The sequence below is a fragment of the Coturnix japonica genome, chromosome 1 (assembly GCF_001577835.2).
Source record: "Coturnix japonica isolate 7356 chromosome 1, Coturnix japonica 2.1, whole genome shotgun sequence".
Taxonomy (NCBI): Eukaryota; Metazoa; Chordata; class Aves; order Galliformes; family Phasianidae; genus Coturnix; species Coturnix japonica.
Genome location: NC_029516.1, coordinates 145,364,927 through 145,383,523, shown reverse-complemented (window position 1 = coordinate 145,383,523; position 18,597 = coordinate 145,364,927). Strand labels below are relative to the sequence as shown.

Here is an 18,597-nt window from a genome sequence, read left to right as displayed (position 1 = left end):
AGCTGAGTAACAGAGCAGATAAGGTTTCTAAATTTCATCACTGAGGTGTAGTTAGACAAAAGTAAGGTTGGTACAGAAGCACTATCTTGTCAGCTAATATTTAAAAAGAAAAGCAGAGTCCCACTAAGTTGTAAAAATAGGAGAAGTGGGGAAGCAAAGCCATAAAACAGAAATACAAAGTTGTTAATAACTACAGAAGAGTTTGTCATCTGATTTTCTTAACTGGAATGAAGACAGAAGCAGCAAACTTATCCAGAAGAATGTATCTAATAACACAACTACTGTTTTGCTATAAATATTTACCTATTATATCAATAATTCTTATTGCTTTTCTTCCATTCATTCAGGAAAAAGGCTGGCTTGGGGGCATTTGTTCAAGAACTTCATTAAAAAAAGAATGAAAAGAAATCTTTGTTTTCTCAGCATCCAATACTTACACTGATTTGCAAGAGGCAGAACACAGGCAGTTGTCATGGGTAGCTCATTTTTCTTATGACAGATGTATAACTGAATCTTTCACCTAGGTAGCTTAGTGGGTCAAGTAATCTCAAGTGTTTTCTTTTCACAAACTTCTGTGTGACAAGCCAGATTAATAAATCATTGTATTACAGCAAAATATTGGGGAAGCTTAATAAAAATAATAATAATGATTTAAAAAAAAAAAAAAAGGCATTAAAATGCCCCATCCTGTTGGGATGGTTTTCAGAACGCTGAATGAGATTGTATCCTCTGTGAAATTAAATATTTGTTAAAAATTCAGTGTATGGTAACTGTTGAGTCTCAGCCTGAACCACTGATTGATCACCCAAGGCAAGGACTGGGTCAGCAGCGGGAGCACAGGTGAAGGCACATGTGAAGAAGAAGACCTAGACCCCATTTAAGGGCTGATCTCTTTCTGGAGATACCTCCTTTTTGGAGTTTTCCACCGTGAGCCTAGATCCTTGGATATGGATGAGCATTTCTTCTTTGATTGTCTCTTTTCCGCCACAATAATCTTTCTAACTATAACACTATAAAGTATCATCCTAACCATATATGATATTTACAGACCAGAAGAATCTATTTAGAAGGAAGAGACAGTAATATAAAATGTAGATAAAAATAGAAGTCTACAATGTAAGTCTGTTTCTCAAATATTCATATGAACTGATCAACTTACAAAACCCCACGTGAGTTAAGAATAAAGTTATATTCTAGAAAAAGTCAGATTATATTTACAGAGCTAATATACAAAAAAAAAGATATGTAATCTAAGTGGAGGTGGGAAAAGGCCTGTAGTCACTTTTTACAATAAATTACAATTTTGTTCCAGCATTATAAAATCGAATGTAAATAGAACAAAAGGTTGGGTTGTACCAAATATATCTCCATTTTCTACATGGAACACTGGAGTCTTTTCAAGAATTTTCTACACATATGCCTAATCAAAAGTCACTGCTCCACTAACAAATAATCTTCCTCTTTCTTTGTTTTCATAAACTGTATTGCTCTTGGAATAAAATTTCTCTGACATAAGCCACTCATTGAGAAACTAAATGGTAAATTTTTAAAGAAGGAAAAATAGTGTTCATGTTCATAATTGTCAATAACAGTGACTCCTCAGTCAGTTTATCTGACTTTTTTTTTTCTTGCATTTAAATTTACTGAATTCCCAATGAAGAAAAGGCTACAGCAAAAGCAGTAAAAAAAAAAAAAAAAAAAAGAATATTTTACTGTACTCAAATAGTTAACTTTAGTCAGATAGAAATGCTTGTAACGTTAGAAATTTATCAAAACTACTGAGTAAATTAAATATAATATATTAAATAAATAGAATCATAGAATCACCAAGATTGGAAAAGACCTCTAAGATCATCTACACCAACTATTCCCCTACCAACAACACTTCCCACTAAACCACATCCCTTAGTACAACATATAAACATTTATTTTCATTTGTTTCATAAAACTTATGATAGTAAGCAGGCTTTTTTCCCTCTCAGGATAAATACAAATAATATCTATCTCCTCTGGGATTTTACTCACATAATCTAAAAAAATATATTCTCTACTTGAAATCATCACCATACTCTATTTTAATTGGCAATAAAATAAATCAGCTTTTTCCCAAATCAAATGTGCTTTGCCTTTAATAGCAATGCATAAGTGAGCTCCACCTTCATCTTGACCCACACGCTTTTCTAGTTTATGAAAGTTGGGCTTGGCTATCATCTAACCTGCCAGGTCAACACACCATAGAAGTATATTCATTCATTGTTATTTTAAAATAATTTTGTTTTAAAGGATATTTAAGTTAACACTGACAGGGGGTCAAACCTAAACACATCAGGCTTTGCTTCTACCTCTGTCCCTTCCAATCCCTGCAATTCTGTGATAACAATTATATTAAAAGGTAACTAATTTATTCAGTACTGTATTATCAACAGAAGTTATTAGGTAATATTGTTGGTAGTCTTAAAGGTTTGTAGTAGTGAAATTCTACATGTAGAAACATTTGGAGCAACTCCAGCATGAGAGCAGTGGGCTCTATCTAATACCTAAGGTTCTATACCTTATGCTGATTGGGCTATAAAATATAAAATTCAGTACAGATCTCATTTACATTGCTGATTTGACTTTCTTGCTATCTTTTGCACTTTTCCATGATCTAAAACATTTGAGACTTGGGTGACACCGCAGTAGTATAGGCCTCGCTGTTTTTTCTTATATGATACATGCAAACACAACTTAGCACTAAAACGTAAGAAGAGCAACTCATAAAATAATGTTGGCCCAAGAAAAATGCATTTTCCCCAATTTGTCCTAAAATTCTAGAGCTGAATTCACTTCAGAATTCTATAAATTACAGCAGCTTACAAAAAAAATGTCTTATATGGGCTTTCATTGTTAAAAGCTATTTACTAACACAGAGTCTAAGAAGCTTTTTCAAAATTATGCAGTGGTAAAATCATCACTCAAATACATGTTAGAAGAAAATGTCAATATTAAAGGTGTCAGCATACAATGAAAAGTCTTCTTGGAACCATCCAAATAGTACAAAACTCAGTTGAGGTATTTCCAATAATTAATGGAGGCAAAGTCAGTATGCTCACTGTCATTTTTCAGAAAAATCAGGCAGAATTATAGGAAGGAGAAAAAAAATAAAATCGAAGAGAACTATATTGACCTTTTCAACACAAGTGCCAACAGAGATAGCACTCCCAGAGAAGTGCTTTATTTTTGAATAATTAAGTCTGGCATGAGCTGTGGTGTGATGGGATCAGGTACTGCCATCTCCAGTAAGGTTAGTATGAAAATCTGTCCCAGTCAATAAAAAAAATTGCAGAAAGATCATTCAGTCCTTCTCTCTAGAGTATACTAGATCAGTTCCCTTTGATATCTAGGAAAAAAAGAATAAATTTATAATTCTCCCTGCCATCTCGCATTAACCGCAGTTACTTCCATATTGTAAAAAATAATGAAGTATTTAGGAGTAGTTTCTTGCATGTTTGATCTGCAATTTCAAATCCTCATTTGGCCATTTAACACATCAAACATAACTTATTTAAAAAACTACTCTTGTTAGAAAAAATCAAATCAATCTATTAATACTGTTTACATCATAAAATTACTACCTTCTTTACATTTTGCATACACGGAATGAAGTGACATTTTGTACTTACATACTCTCGAAAATGTTGCCCTTTTTAGACATTGCTCTCTTGTATGCTCCATGCACACCCAAAATCTTCAGCAAAACACAAGAAAGACTAAGCAACACGTAGCTGGCTCTGAGTTCAGTTACCCTGAAAACTTATTCTACATGAAGCCTATGCACTGCTGTCTCAGGACATTAATTGTACTGCTTTTTATCTGTTGCAGACTCCATGGAAATAAATAGGAGGCATTACTTTCAGAGCAACCTATGTACTTATTCACAGACATTCACCAACTTTTGTTATATCTTCTCCAGACCCTTCAAAGTAGCCTCACAAACTAAATGCATTTCTTATCAGCATTTCATTACTTAGCTCTAATTTCTGCAAGCAACCAAACTGTACACTTAGATATAATGCCTTATTTTAGCATTTGAGTCTTAAACATATTAGCTTGAAGCTATTCCAGGTAAAGAACAGGTTCTTATATCCATGACTAAGAAGATTAAGAACTTAAAAATTGCCCCACTGACCAGTGATCCATCTAGAGCACTACTACTCTCTGTGCAATGTGACACCATGCAAGCTTTATCACTACTTCTAATCCGATATTTTCCTGACTTCCCAAAAGATGATATTTGTTTCCCCACACACACCAGCCTAGTAATGTTCCATTCGTTCCTATGTCTTTTGGACATATTGTGCCTGTGTTTGACTTAAGTTCTTTGAGTTATCTCAGCAGGTCCCTAGCTAACTTCCTCTTTTCAAATATTTAACTAGACTTTTCAATATTGGCTGAAGCATCCTATGAAATAAATTCAGAATTCTAAAGACAATCACAAAGAATGTTCTGCTTAAATTTATCTTCCTACACTTAATGACTTCTCTTGTTCCTTTCATCTAACTAAGTCTTTTAAATATTATCTTATTCCTTGTGATTGTGTTCTTAGCTTCACAACTGAGCTGCTTGCATTATTATTATTTTTTTAATGTCATTTAGACTTCTTCTGAATTAAAGTACAGTGTTTGCTTGAATCTCTAAGATAGTTTTCAGAACAGTTTCTGAGATGATTGTAGGCATGACTACCTTGTTTGCTGGATCATTCTATGTCATTTAGTTCTCTATCCTGAAGCTAAATATCTGTTATGCTGAACTGACTAAGATTGTTCTCTTCTTATCCATTCAAACTATGATCGGTCTCTCCTATTACCTTCTGTGCACAATTCCATACCACTCTGAGAACAGCTCTGTTTTTGCTTTTGTTACAAAATACTGGAAACAGTCATTTATGGCATGCTTTCTCATAATATCCTGATGGGTAATTGATGCAAGTCCATACATAGATAATCAAATCTCCCACTTCACTATCACAAAATTTTCAGCTTTCCTCAGAAACATATTCTCATAACCTCTTCCAATCCAAACATTTCTATGATTCTCACAGTCTCACAGTCTCATGCGGGTTGGAAGGGACCTTAGAGATCACCAAGTCCAACCCCTGGGATTCAAGCCTCTGTGTAGCAGAGCGGCACTTCTACCACTTGCGCCACAGGGGGGATTCGAACCCGGGCCCTCTTGTGTTGCAACGCGGCATTCCTACCACTGCGCCACCAGGGCACACTAATTCTATGCTGTTGTCAACATCTGCATCAGCGAAGATGACGTCACTGTCTCTGAAATGCACCACCCTTGATAACGTCCACGGTTTGGTCTCCATAAACATTCAGCAAAGCATCAATGAATATCAATAAGTATATTTTTTTCTACATTGAAGAATTCAATTACACACCTTTTCTTCATATTAAATTCCACGTCAGATGTCATTTTGTCAGATACCATTTTGTTAGACTGCTCCTCTGCTGCCATCTGTTGTACAGCAACAAAATGTTGTTTAACCTCTACTGCCGTATCACCAATATCTGCCTCTGACATTGTGGGTCAACAAAATAAAATAGGAGGCATTACTTTCGGAGCAGTCAGTATAAAGGGGTTGTCATTTGATACAATTTTTATTTGTTAATTTTACATTTTAGGCTTTAGATAATTCAGAAGTATACATAAAGTTTGCTCCTGTTGCACTGCTCAGTTTTTCACCTATCAGTCAGATTTAAGTCATCTATTTGGTTTAACGTTTTAAAGAATTATAGTAATTACAACAACATCCCCGGAAGGACTCTTCACAGATTTTCTTTATCGATGCACAACCATAAGAATAAATCTGATAGATCTTAGATTCTTGATATTTCTTATGATTTCTCTTTCAAATCTCAAACTATCCTTTATAACGTATTCTTCTTTTTGACTTTTAAAAAGAAGTATGAGAATGCTAAAGAAGATAAATGCACAGAATTCGTGTTTAAGTTATTTTCAGATTTCTTTTTTTTCTTTTTTTCTTTTTTTCTTCTTTTTTTTTTTTTTTTTTTCATTGTTGAGTTTGTTGTTTCTCTTTGCCTTTTTACAGCCAGTGAGTTCAGGGACCATTCTTTACTTCCACACTGATGTCTCTAAGGCAGTAATTTCACTCTCTACTTTTATTCTTTTAGCTGCTGACAGAAAACTAATGATTTGAAGGTTCCAGGAACTTTTAAGATTCTTGGGGCATCTCAGAATAAAATCAGAATAAGTTCACTTTTTTTGTGAATATCAAACATATGTTTTCTTTTCAGTTTTTAATTTACTCTTTTCTCAAGTATTCATACTGAAAATATTTCATCCATACACTAATAAGGACTTAATGATTCTGGACCTGTGTGGATTATGTGTCCTCCCTCATTCTCTGTGTAACAGGAAATCTACATGACTTTACACACTAAAGGAACTGGCCTGCTATTTTATCCTTGCCTACTTCTTTCACATATACAATCTTATATTTCTTTATGAAAGACTGCAAATTCATTTTCAGTTCAGAAAATGAGCTCTTTGATAAATAAACTGCACTTTGTTTTTTGTAGCTTGCCTACAAGAACATAATCAGCAACTGCTGCTTTGCTACTTCTCATTGTTCCCACTTCAATATGTAATTTTTGTAGCACACGTTGCTTTCACAGAATGACTTAATTTCTGGAAAGTGACAAAAGTGACAACTATACTCTTACAACAAATAAACAAGGAAAAAATATGCAATGCCACCCATAGCTTTGAGTTATTATGAATTATTCTTAAAAGGTGGAGAGCTGTGACTTAGTTTTCAGAAAAGATGTAATTCTTACTATTGTCACCAGCTGTCTAAGAGGATACAATAAGATGTAAGCAGATTCTTCTCAGAGGTATACTATTAATAAGGAGCAATGGACAAAAGTTTTGGGTTTTTTTTTACTTTTACTGATTTTACTTTATCAGAATAAAATGTATTTAAAGCATCGCTAAATATTTTGATCCCTTCCTACAAAATGACTTCAGGAATGCATAAGCAGATGCTTCAGCAGAAACCAGTTCATTTTCAACATGCCATCAACTGTATATAGAACCATTTTTAGCTTGCCTTTTTGGTTTCAGAGACAAAGCTTTAGAAATAGTCAAGGACTGTTTCCAAGTTGAATATGGTGAACAGTTTGATGACCCTACGTTATAAAACACAATTATAAACCTCTTTAAGCCTGAGAGGTGCAGAAAAATGCAGGTCTCCAATCTTTTGACAGGTTCTGTCATGTAACTTACATATGAGCTACAGAGAAGCATCCCTTCTTTCCACAGCCAAGAAAATAAAAGTAGTTACTGTAATACTCTCTGAACTGTTAGTAAGAGACACTGAGACCCCTGTACTGTTTACTTAGGAGTTTAATTATTTATGCAAATTTTTGTGAACCACTTATTTGAACAAAGCTGAAATTTAGTTGCACATCTACCTACTGTTTTAAATATTTATTCTCCTTTTCCCTTTGAAAAAAAAATAAAAAATGACACATCATTCCAGTGAAAGATTTCAAAAAGTAAAAAAATGCTGAAAAAAAAAAGATTAAGCAGTAAACACCATCTCTAAAATACAAGTACACTCATCCCTGAAGACTTTTTTATCCACCATGTATTACACTATTTGATGTAACTGTGTATTTCACTCATTTCTTCAGCTAGATCCAATAATTCTTCTCTATTAGGTTTTGTCAAAACAATATATTCAGTCTATTCAGTTAAACTTTTAAAGGATGTAATCCTGTTAACTCTGATGTTCTTGCTGTCTGTGGAGATTCACAATCCTCCTTTGAGCCTTCAACATTTGGTCTGAACATCAGTCTCCTGAATTTTACTATTTAATTACATGGGAAACAGTACTTCCTCCAGTGGCTTTTAAACCTTCTAACTTATTAATTCAAAGAACATTCTTGGGAATTCTAACATTATGAAAGCACCACAATTATCTTTAGACTTATTCTAATAGTCTAAGAATCTACTGTCTACGAGGCTTTCTTGCCTTTTTTATTTCTGTACATTTTTAAGATTCTCAAGTATCAACATTAATAAAGTGCAGCCCAACTCATTAGAAACTCTACCACATCACCTCAAGCATCAGAAGTCTGCTCTCACAAAAGCTCAGCAAAACAAACAAACAAAACAAATAAAAACCTGGGGGTTTCTAGGTAACATTACTTATTATATTAATTTAAAATATCACATGAAAAATGTGAAAGAAACTAAAAATTTAAAAATGCCTTTTCAATTTGAAAACAAACTAATTTGTTTTAGTGCTCCTTTACCTGACCCAAAGTACTCAATCTCTGACACTAATCAAGAAACATTAAAAATTGTCAAGAAGTAACAGTAAGCATTTTATATATGGGATAAATAATGTTGTAATAACTAGTAAAACAACTAATTTCCAGAAAAGGAGAAAACACAAAAAATACTTGCAGAGTTTGCTCTTCCACAGGCTTTGAAAGCTAAAGAAACTAAGTGAAATGTCAAAGGACATCGAGGTTACTACAAGTTTGTGAGGATTAAAAAAATTCTCAAAACCACTTTTGTCCTTCAACCAAAACACATCGATTAATGTATGCACTCTGAGAGAAAATGTATCACATTCTTGAGTCACTGTATTAGTGTATTTTATTAAGGTACTCTGACAAAACTTTATAAAGAATTTTTCAAATGTCTGTATTATCAGGAAACATTTCTCATTTTTTTCTAAGAGTCACACATTTTCTTGCCACCCTTAAAGTAAAATAGTTGAATGTTGATACTTTAAGAAGTCTGGGATTTTCAAATTTCTTTCATCGCACACTTCACTTTGAAAACGTAACATTAAAGTATAGAACAGCATATGTTTAACAGCATATACAGTTATTTAAGACCAAATTATATAAAAGATAACTCCAAAAGCTGAAAACCAGGTGTCAATTACTTACCCCTCTTCTGACAACAAAACGTAAGTTCCAATTTGCAAAGCATGTCAGCATTCTCATACTTGTCCTCTTCTGCCTTAACCCAAAAACAGGATTCTGTCATTTCCTGAGGCCGGATCTGTAAGAGATAAAAACAAAATTTAATTTATTGTTCTTATACTATAGGAAGACAATCCTTTATAGATTCCAAAACTAGTTAAATACTCAGGGTCTCCCTAAAACACAAAGTTTTTATATACAACCTAATTTTAGAGTTGTTACAATGTTTCTGATTCAAGATAGTACATAGAGCAAGAGCTTTTGGAGAAACAATATGAAGCAGTACTGACAACATATTCCGTTACTCAAAGTCTACATATAGCAAACTGCCTTTGGTTTAGATTATGGAATTCGGGTAAACTCTGGTCTCTGAACATAGCCAGGTATTTTAAATAGAATTGTTTTAAATAACAGCTGGTTATATTATATTGCCTAATATTACTCTGAAAGTTTTTGTTTTGGTCTAACCAATTTGTGTGGCCCGGTGGCGCAGTGGTAGGAATGCCGCCTTGCAACACTGGGGCCCAGGTTTGAATCCCCCCTGTGGCGCAAGTGGTAGAAGTGCCGCTCTGCTACACAGAGGCTCGAATCCCAGGGGTTGGACTCGATGATCTCTAAGGTCTCTTCCAACCCGCACGAGACTATTATCCTATTATTATTATCCAATTACGTTTTCTAAAATACAAGATATTGATAGTCCTGGCATACTTGATCCTGTCACAAGGGAGAAGAAAGAACTAAATAGAAAATACATTTGCAACTGTTACATTTATCTAAGTACACTTATACTGAGGACATATACAAACACTTGCAATGGCTCTCCCGCAGAATGACAGAGGCAAAACGCTTGTCTGGAAACTATGCAGCTAACAGTACAGTGAAGTGATTGATCCACTGAAAACAGTACACACTGCGGCACAGCAGGATCCAGAAAGCATGCTGGCAGCATCGTTTTATAACTCCAGCCCGGAACTAAATTTTCTAGACATTTTCTCAGAAGCCTCAGGGGTAAATGGAACACAGTTTTCAGGAAAGAGAAACAAAATAAATGCAAAAAGCATGCATTTCTAACATAAATTTAACTGATTTAACTATAATGTCTTATTTCTAATAATCTACTTACTCTAATCTTTATGCAAGATTTTTGAGCAGGTATTTGCCATTCATCAGTACTACCTTAGACCAGTTGAGCCTCTTCATGGTAACCTCTGGTCTGAATTCTTTTTTAGGCTTCAGTCCAAATGGCAGAGTGCATGAAGGTGGAGACCACTGTGCCCCAGGCAGGCCTGGTGGAAGTGGAGGTGGTGGAGGAGCACCAATTCCTGAAGGAATTCCTAAGCCATTTAAAAGTAGTGGAGGAGGAGGGGGAGGCGGTGGGGGTGGTGGGATTGCTCCATTAGAAGGCAGTGGTGGAGGAGGAGGAGGAAACTGATGTGGTTCCGCAGCATCCAGTGGAATGACAGATGCATCTCCACTCTTTGATGGTAGAAATCCAGGTGGCAAGGAGCCATACTGATAAAAAATAAAAATAAAAAAAAATCAGTCTCATATTTTCACTAACCAAATGCAATCACTGTTACAGTTAACAAATTAAAACGGCATGACATTTTCTGTACATAGGTACATAGGACAATCAAGTATGTATTATAATAAAGCCAACACACTTTTCATTTCATAATTGGAAGTCTCAATATTTCAAACACACTTAGACAAGGCCAAAAATCACAAACTGAAATTCTATGTCCCCTCATTATATTTCAATGATCATAGCCTAAGAAAGATTTACCTAGACTATCACTTTCACTCAGATTAAAAACAGTTCTAGAACTCTTACTTATCCAACAGATTATGGAGAACTATTCCTAACATTTGATTGCAGAATATGACAAAGTTAGAAATTCTGTTGAAAATTTTCTAATTTGGGAGCATTTCCATTCGTCAGGATTGAAGGCAGAAAGAAAAAGCTCCTTCCAAAAAATATGTCTGCCTTACATCTGCAGATATATGTAATTGGAAGCCATTCTTTTTGTTAAAATAGGAAACATAACCATACGCTTGTGGACAGAAGTTACAACAGCACCATATTATAAAGTACTTACTGAAGCAGTTTTTACAACTGTAACAACAATTTCTAAGATAACACATCTGCTTAATATTCAATACAGGGAGGACATCTGTACTGTACAGTACTGTATGGAGATGGGCTTTTCCTTTTACAACTTCGATTACAAAAAAAAAAAAAAAAGTTTTTTTTGTTTTTTTCTTTTTTTTGTGTTAGGTGAAGAAATTCTATCCCAGGCCTTTAAGCACTACTAAAGAGGTAACCAACAATAAGAAAAAAAGAATAAATATTATCTATCTACTGGTCATAATGCTAATCAACTTGTTTTAACATATCATTATTAACTGCCACTGTCTGTTTTAATTTTCAAACGTAGAAGGCGAACACAATAAGCAAAGACCAAACTATTTTTTAAAAAAGAAATAGCTGAAACTCACTAAATATAATGTAATAAATGCAGGACAGTTTTACTGTTTTCAAATGCTTGAAAGAAGCATTCTTTACACTGACATAGTCACTGAAAAATTAAGTTCTAAAAGGTGAAAGAAACTGAATACTACAAAGCTCCAAATACTAAAAAAGTAAAAATGAGGAACAAGACCGGGAGAAAGACTGCTGTAATAGATAGATGCCATATGGAAACCAAAGATTTCTCTCAGGATGGACAGAATAGTACTAAATTGAATGAATCAATTATTTGATATGCATGAAACATTCCAAGTAACATTAACAGCAAGATAGTTCATGGTATAATAATCTGGGAGTGCAAGCATAAATTATGCTCATTGACTGCATGCTGTAAAAATGCTGCATTTTATCCAGTGAACAATAGAAATGACAAAATGCAGGAGATTAAAAACCTCCTTCACTTACATATACACAAAAAAAAAAAAGTTTTAAGTATGTTTTCAAGAAATACACGTGAAACAACTTTTTTAAGCAATGATGCACAGCTTGTTATTTTTTAAATTAAAAAGTATACAAGTAAATCTACTTTTTGAAGGCCTGTTTAACTTCAATACTAGCAGTGAATTCTGATCAGAAACCTGAATCAAAACAACATTTTCAACAAATCCGACAAAAAAATTAGACAAAAAATAATACACAGGAGCCTTACTTGCTCACATAGTTTCCTTATGTAGATTTTAGAGTGAAGTAGTTAGCTCGAGAAGTTAACTCGAGCATCACTCAAAAAGTCTGCACTACTTCCCGCCATCCCATTTTGAAACATCTACATATGATTGAAATTTGAAAAATTATCGGCAAATCTTCTTATCTAGTCACAGGTTATTTCTTTCACTGCTGGATATCTATGGTAAGGTTTCAGAAAAGCAAACCGCACAATGAATAATTTCCTGTGGAGGGATAAAGATCACAGTGATGAATGCTAATCTAAAAGCATAGGACTTATTACCCTATGTGGTTAATTACTTTGGAAATATATGACAGTGAAAGTAAAATCCAAATGAAATGTAAGAAACTAGTTTAATTAACAGAACTCAGGCACAAAAAGGATCAACTGGGATCTCACATAGCTCATTAATGTCACACTACAATTCTTTCTATAAAACTGAAATAAAGGAAACTAACAGCCAATAATAATCAGTATCAGGATTCTTTGAATTTTCCTCAATCGCTGCATCAAAATCTGAAAGAAGATCAAAATGAAATCTATTCCAAGAACAATACTTTTAATATATATATTAAATAAAGATTTATATACTTTGTATATTTATTAAACTGTCCTGTACCTGAGATTTAAAAGCTTGTAATTCTGCTTCAAGTTCATTGATTCTTTCTTCTTTTTTTTGCAGTAGGGCCTGGGTCTCTTGATGAGCTACAAAATCTTTTTCAAACTAAGAAAATAAAAGAAAGAAAGAGAGAAAAACAATTTTAATAATAATCATGTCCACATACTTTCAAGGGTCTCACTTCTCCTTTTGTGTTTCTCAATATAAAAATAAAATAATAAAAAACGGTAAAGAATAGAAAGAAGGAATCTGTAGATAGAAACGTGACAACTCTTATTATCACTCTGTTCATTTTTTTGAAAAATAGATAGCAGTTCAGATAAATTTTACAGTTTATTTTGGGGTGATTTGTACCTCACAATAAATAGCAGAAAGACTCAGTTAAGGTTATGTATTTTATAACACTTCTATACTTCCCAGACCACAAGAAATATACAAATTCCCTCTTCAACATAATAATAGTAACTTGAAGTTAAAAGCTATGCCACTTTCAATTACATTACTCATGAATCTATTATGTAACTCCCTGTATCTATCTTGCGATCATAACTTAAAATTATTATGCACCTTTCTGGAAAGTTCAGAAGCCCGCTCTTCACATTCTTCTAATCTTGCTTTATCTACACAAATATCTGAAAAAAGAAGCAAATACACACTTACAAATATGCAGGAAAAAATAAGATTCTTAATCACATGTACAACTCTGTATTTTAAAATAGAGAAAAAAGTACAGCGCTGTAAGCATTTTTCAGCATGAGACTTACCTACTAAGTGGCTGAAATTTATATCTAATCTTTTACGATATGTGAAATCAGGGTCTGTTCCACTTCGATGTAACACTATCTGGGACACACACTCTTCAATTAATTTGAAATACTGTGGACTAAAGACAGAGGCATATTTATTTATTAACATATATTTAAAATCCTGCTTCTGAATACAGTAATGTCAAAAGATTTGGTTTGACTTATTTCCACAGAAGGATAAATGCAAAACGCAAAACCTTCAAAGGACAAATACATTTGGCAGTTTATTACACCAGAACAGTTACACAAAGCCTGAAAAATCAGCACATATAAATGTGAAATATTTATGTATCATAAAATCTGCAACTCTTTTCATATGGAAATACAAGAAGGCAAGACTCCTTCCTGCTTCCTTCCAATGGAGAGAAAGCTCTTCCTTCCAATGGAGAGAAAGTTGATTCCTTGTGCTTTTATGACTTTTTTAACTATGGATGCACTTGGGCCCTGCTCCATTAAAATGAAGTAAAACACACAGTTCTAAATTGCCAACTGGTATCGCAGCTGGGGCATTTGACCAGAACATGCAAGCTGTCAATTCAGAATCCCTACGGTGGAATAGGTCTAGCACAGATGTACCCAAGGCAAGCACCTTTCATTTAATAAGTTGAGACCTATGCACAAAGTACACTTCCGAGGATCATGTTTTTGTCCTTTGCTTCAAATATGTGACACAGTCACAACTGGTTATAAACCATGTCAGTAGTACTAAGAGATCTGTCCTGATCATTTATACTTGCAGGAAATAAGCTTCAGATCTCAATAAATCCAGTATGCTCTGTTTATATATGGAGTTGTATCCCAAGCAGAAGAGGAAAAAGCATACAGACAACATTTGTACTCATACCTGATACTTTCAAACATGAATTCACAAAGCAATAATTACAGACTGCATTCAGTTCAGAAAAATACTAAAATGTATTTCATAAAATGGTACAAGACATTCTATTAATGACTAAACAACAATCTAATACATAACTAACACTCAAGATAGCATTAAACATACCGTATAAAATAATCATTTCTTATTAGCAAAAGATGTTGGAGAATAGAAAGAAAATATCCTTCGGCACTAGTGTCTTTAACTGTATTCCATACCATGTTGTAAACATCATTTACTTCAGTAAAAGAGTTAAGGAGAAAAACAAAGATTAAAAAGAATTTCTATCAAATGTTCAGTCAAAATGTTGTTTTAAACAAAAGCTACACAGAAAAATTTTCATTATATGTATTCTTTTCTTCATGTTTCTCTTGCCAATATCAAAAGGATATTCTAGTTCAGATCTAATATCTTCTAAACGATGAGAAAATTCAATCATGTCTTCTTCCTTATGCTCATTGAATACCTTCAGCTGAATATCTAGTGCTTCATTTTTTATACATTTCAATTGCTGCAAGGAAGAAACAGTAGAAAGATTGGCAAATGTAGCATTTCCATAAAGAAATACTACAGGTTTCTTTTTAGTAATTTCCATGAATCCACAATATTTTAAACTTTAAAACGAGTTAAGTTTAATATTCAAAAGGTAAACAGGGCTTCCACTTTGACTTCACTAGTGGCTGCATTACATTCTGTTGCATATTCTAAATCAAAGCTGTAAAAGATTAAGGATTCAGCATAAGCTTCAGAGAATACACTTTACCTTTTCATTCTTATTTTAAGATTGATTGTAATATCTAACTGCTTAGACTCTAACCTAATAAAATGCCCTTGAGAATAATTTATAAGAACTTGTTCTTCATTTCTCCTCTCAGACTCAAACAGTCCAGTAATTTAAATAGCAATACAAAGAAAGACTACAAGGTGCTTACTGGCAGTATCTCTTTCAATCCACTGCGGATAAATTCATTTCTGATGTGAAGCCTAAAATCCAAATCATCAGGAGATGTAACAAGAGCATTGATGAGCTGCATGCAAGCTACCTACAACAGAGGAAAAATAAAATAGTGTTACTATTAGTTTTCAGTGTTCATAAAGGAAAAAAGACAAATCAAGCTACTAGATAGCATGCTATCAGTCCATTACAGTCCTATAATTAAGATGCTTAGATTTCCCGTCAGCCACAAGCTAGGGATAGCAAAAACAAGTTTACAAATTTCTACAAAAATCAGATTTTCTCACTCTTTCAAATTTTCCATTTTTACAAATAAATCCATTTGCCACAAATGCCTTGATAAGTATAATTCTCAACATACAAAAAATGGTATAAATATAAATTCTTCTACATATATATGTATACATAGTAACATAACAGAAAACTGTAAGGGCTAACGTCTGTGTGTACAGTGAAAAAAGTATATTGGAAGCAAAATAGAACTAAAGAACAAATTAATTGAATAGTATGACTAATTGCAACATAAAGAAATGAATAGTATGGATAAACGTAGCATGACTTTGTAAAGCAAAATTCTTTCTCACAGACCGATGGGATTTGTTTGATAGGTTCAAGCAACAGGTAAGAAAGCTCTGACTGGCCTAAGTCTGATCTTCAAAAAAATAAAAATAAAAAAATATCAAAACATTTTATAAGGGTTTAGAAAATAGAAATTTAGAAAATTGTTGAGGTAATGTTTCCACATTACTTTTTTTCCTTGCTACAAGCCTGTCCATTTTATGTAAGCAAAAAATACAACATTTTAGAAAGAAAATGTTATTCATTAAGAAGAGTTAATTACCTTTTTAACAAACTAAAAAGAAATAAAGTTATAAAGCATTAAATTGCAAGGCAATAAAAGGCTGCCCTTGCCCTTTTTCCATATTCTTCTCAGAGAATTTATCTACTAAGTAGCAATCAAATGATATGCATATTAAAAAGGGATGTACCAGTAATCTGTTTTCTTTCAGAAAAGTAATAGTAGAACATTTCTTGTACTTAATTTTAACAGAACTGAGTTGAATAGGAGTTTAAGTAACAGGACCACAACTTTGACCATTCTCTCTTAATAAATTATGTTTCATTGAGAAAAATCTTTCAGTTATGTCTGATTTCTTTAAAATTATGTATAAGAAATAATCCCCAATTATTATTTTCTGGGCAGTTAGCTTAAAAGTGGATAAATTGCTAACAATTTTGGGCTTAAACTTTCATAGTAGATTCTGTCATCTTTGTAGTGCTCATCAGAACTACCATTCTGACATCTTTCTCCCTACAATTTTATGGTAAAAGATAAATAAAATTCTTATCTGTGATCTGCTAAATTCTATATCCAAATTTCACATAATGCAAAAAGTTAACCTAAGGTGCCCAATCTCATTTAAAAGTGAATTGAATAAAATCTCCTAGTATTTGCTTTAACAGTACCTAATAGAAAGCAAATTAAAATTCTCTTTGTGCATAATCAAACTTTTTCAGAAACTAGAAAAGATATTTGTATCCAATATTTGTCTGTCATGACCTTTAAAATCTTGTTCAGAACAGTTGTTGCAGCCTTCAAAGAGAAGTCTGCAAAAAGCAGAAAGTGCAGGTTGTAAAAGAGGAAACAAATAAAATTCACAAAAACACCTCATTTAAATTTACTTTTGAGTAATTTGCTTCATGAAACCATAACAAACAAACAAACAAACAAAAAAAAGACAAAAGCAAGAATTTGTTAGCAGACCACAAATGCTTACAACATGTTTCAAACGAAAGTACCATTTAATGGTGGCTAGAAAACGAAAGAATATTCAGTTTGTGAACAATTTAATTTACGTGCTTGTTGGGAAAGTTAGATTTCAGGAAGACGTAAGAAAAGCAAGAGAAGGAGAAAAATATCCCTCTTGTTGAATAGCTTGATGAACAGTGGCTTGCTAATAGGCACTTTTAACTGATAACCCACAGTAGATTCAAGAACTAAGATTTTTTTTTCTGTTCTGAAGTTCACAGTTTGAATAAAATATATTAATACTCTGTTACTCTGTTTGAAGATACATCAATAAACAGCAGCAAGCTTGGTATAAGTAGCATCTGTTTAATGTACAAGACAGAACTCAAGAAACAGAATTATTCTTATGAGTTTTCCAATACAACACAGTTCAAACTTAGATATCTAAATTTAGATGTCTACACACAGATAAATACCTACATGTACCTAAACTTCTTCACTGAACTCCCATTCTTATTAATCAGTTGTCTGATAATAAGCAGCTCAGATTGTTACAACACAGATATAGTGACTCGGGCACATAGGATACATCATCTTTACCAACTACGGACCCAATTCACCAGCTTAAACAAGAATATAAGTACACATTCAGTGTAGCCCAGCTGGCTTCCAAATACCAGCACAGAAGAATGGGAACCTCCTGAGGGAAATGTGTGGTATCTGCAAGTACTGCATACATATGTCTAATACACAAAGACATCTGACGTGTTGTGAAAGAAACTGAACTGCAACTCAGAATGCTCATTGGCTTAGTTTATTTGAGAACTTTTTCTTGTTTGTTTCTGGCCTACAAAATTTTCAATAACTCTGAAATTTTACTTCCTCTATTTGCTTAGGAGGGGGAGTCTCAGCCACAAAAATGCCTCAGAAAAATAAAAACTAATGCCTGAATTTTGTTTGTTTTTTAAATTAAATATGAAAATATCAGACTGTGACATACTTATTTTAAAGTAGTGCTAAACCTGTTTAACAACAATGTTTATAAAATTCTGAAAATTCAAATATCAACTGATATTTATAGTTCTTAAATTACCAAAAACTATAAATTGACCTCAGACCTAGCAGTAGTTAAATGACTAGTTATTCCCTGCTACTAATTAAAGAAATACAGTTGAAATGACAGACATGGTAATTCCTTTGAAAAACATTAATTAATTAATTACAAATTTTGAAATTCCAGAGGTGGCTTACTTCTACTGTGTTAGATTGGAAAATGTTCTTTGAAATAAATTGTTTCCTAACACATTCACTGCCTATTTACAGTGTTTATCAAAAGAGAGTGTAAACAGGCCTTTCAGGTCTTTCTGTCCAATGCTTGAATGCTG

The 18,597-nt window shown here is 33.2% G+C and overlaps 1 protein-coding gene across 2 annotated transcripts in view; it reads right to left on the bottom strand.

The window, feature by feature from the left end:
- The window catches only part of DIAPH3 (diaphanous related formin 3), a 211,247-nt gene that overhangs the window by 149,115 nt on the left and 43,535 nt on the right, over positions 1-18,597 (bottom strand). For both annotated transcript variants that reach the window (XM_015851688.2, XM_015851687.2), the window contains 8 exons: positions 15,440-15,550; positions 14,900-15,018; positions 14,634-14,750; positions 13,589-13,707; positions 13,392-13,456; positions 12,825-12,929; positions 10,188-10,523; positions 8,976-9,090 (listed from right to left, as the gene is read on the bottom strand). In XM_015851688.2, the coding sequence (XP_015707174.1) occupies positions 8,976-9,090; positions 10,188-10,523; positions 12,825-12,929; positions 13,392-13,456; positions 13,589-13,707; positions 14,634-14,750; positions 14,900-15,018; positions 15,440-15,550 (1,087 nt within the window). The remainder of the gene's footprint in view (positions 1-8,975; positions 9,091-10,187; positions 10,524-12,824; positions 12,930-13,391; positions 13,457-13,588; positions 13,708-14,633; positions 14,751-14,899; positions 15,019-15,439; positions 15,551-18,597) is intronic.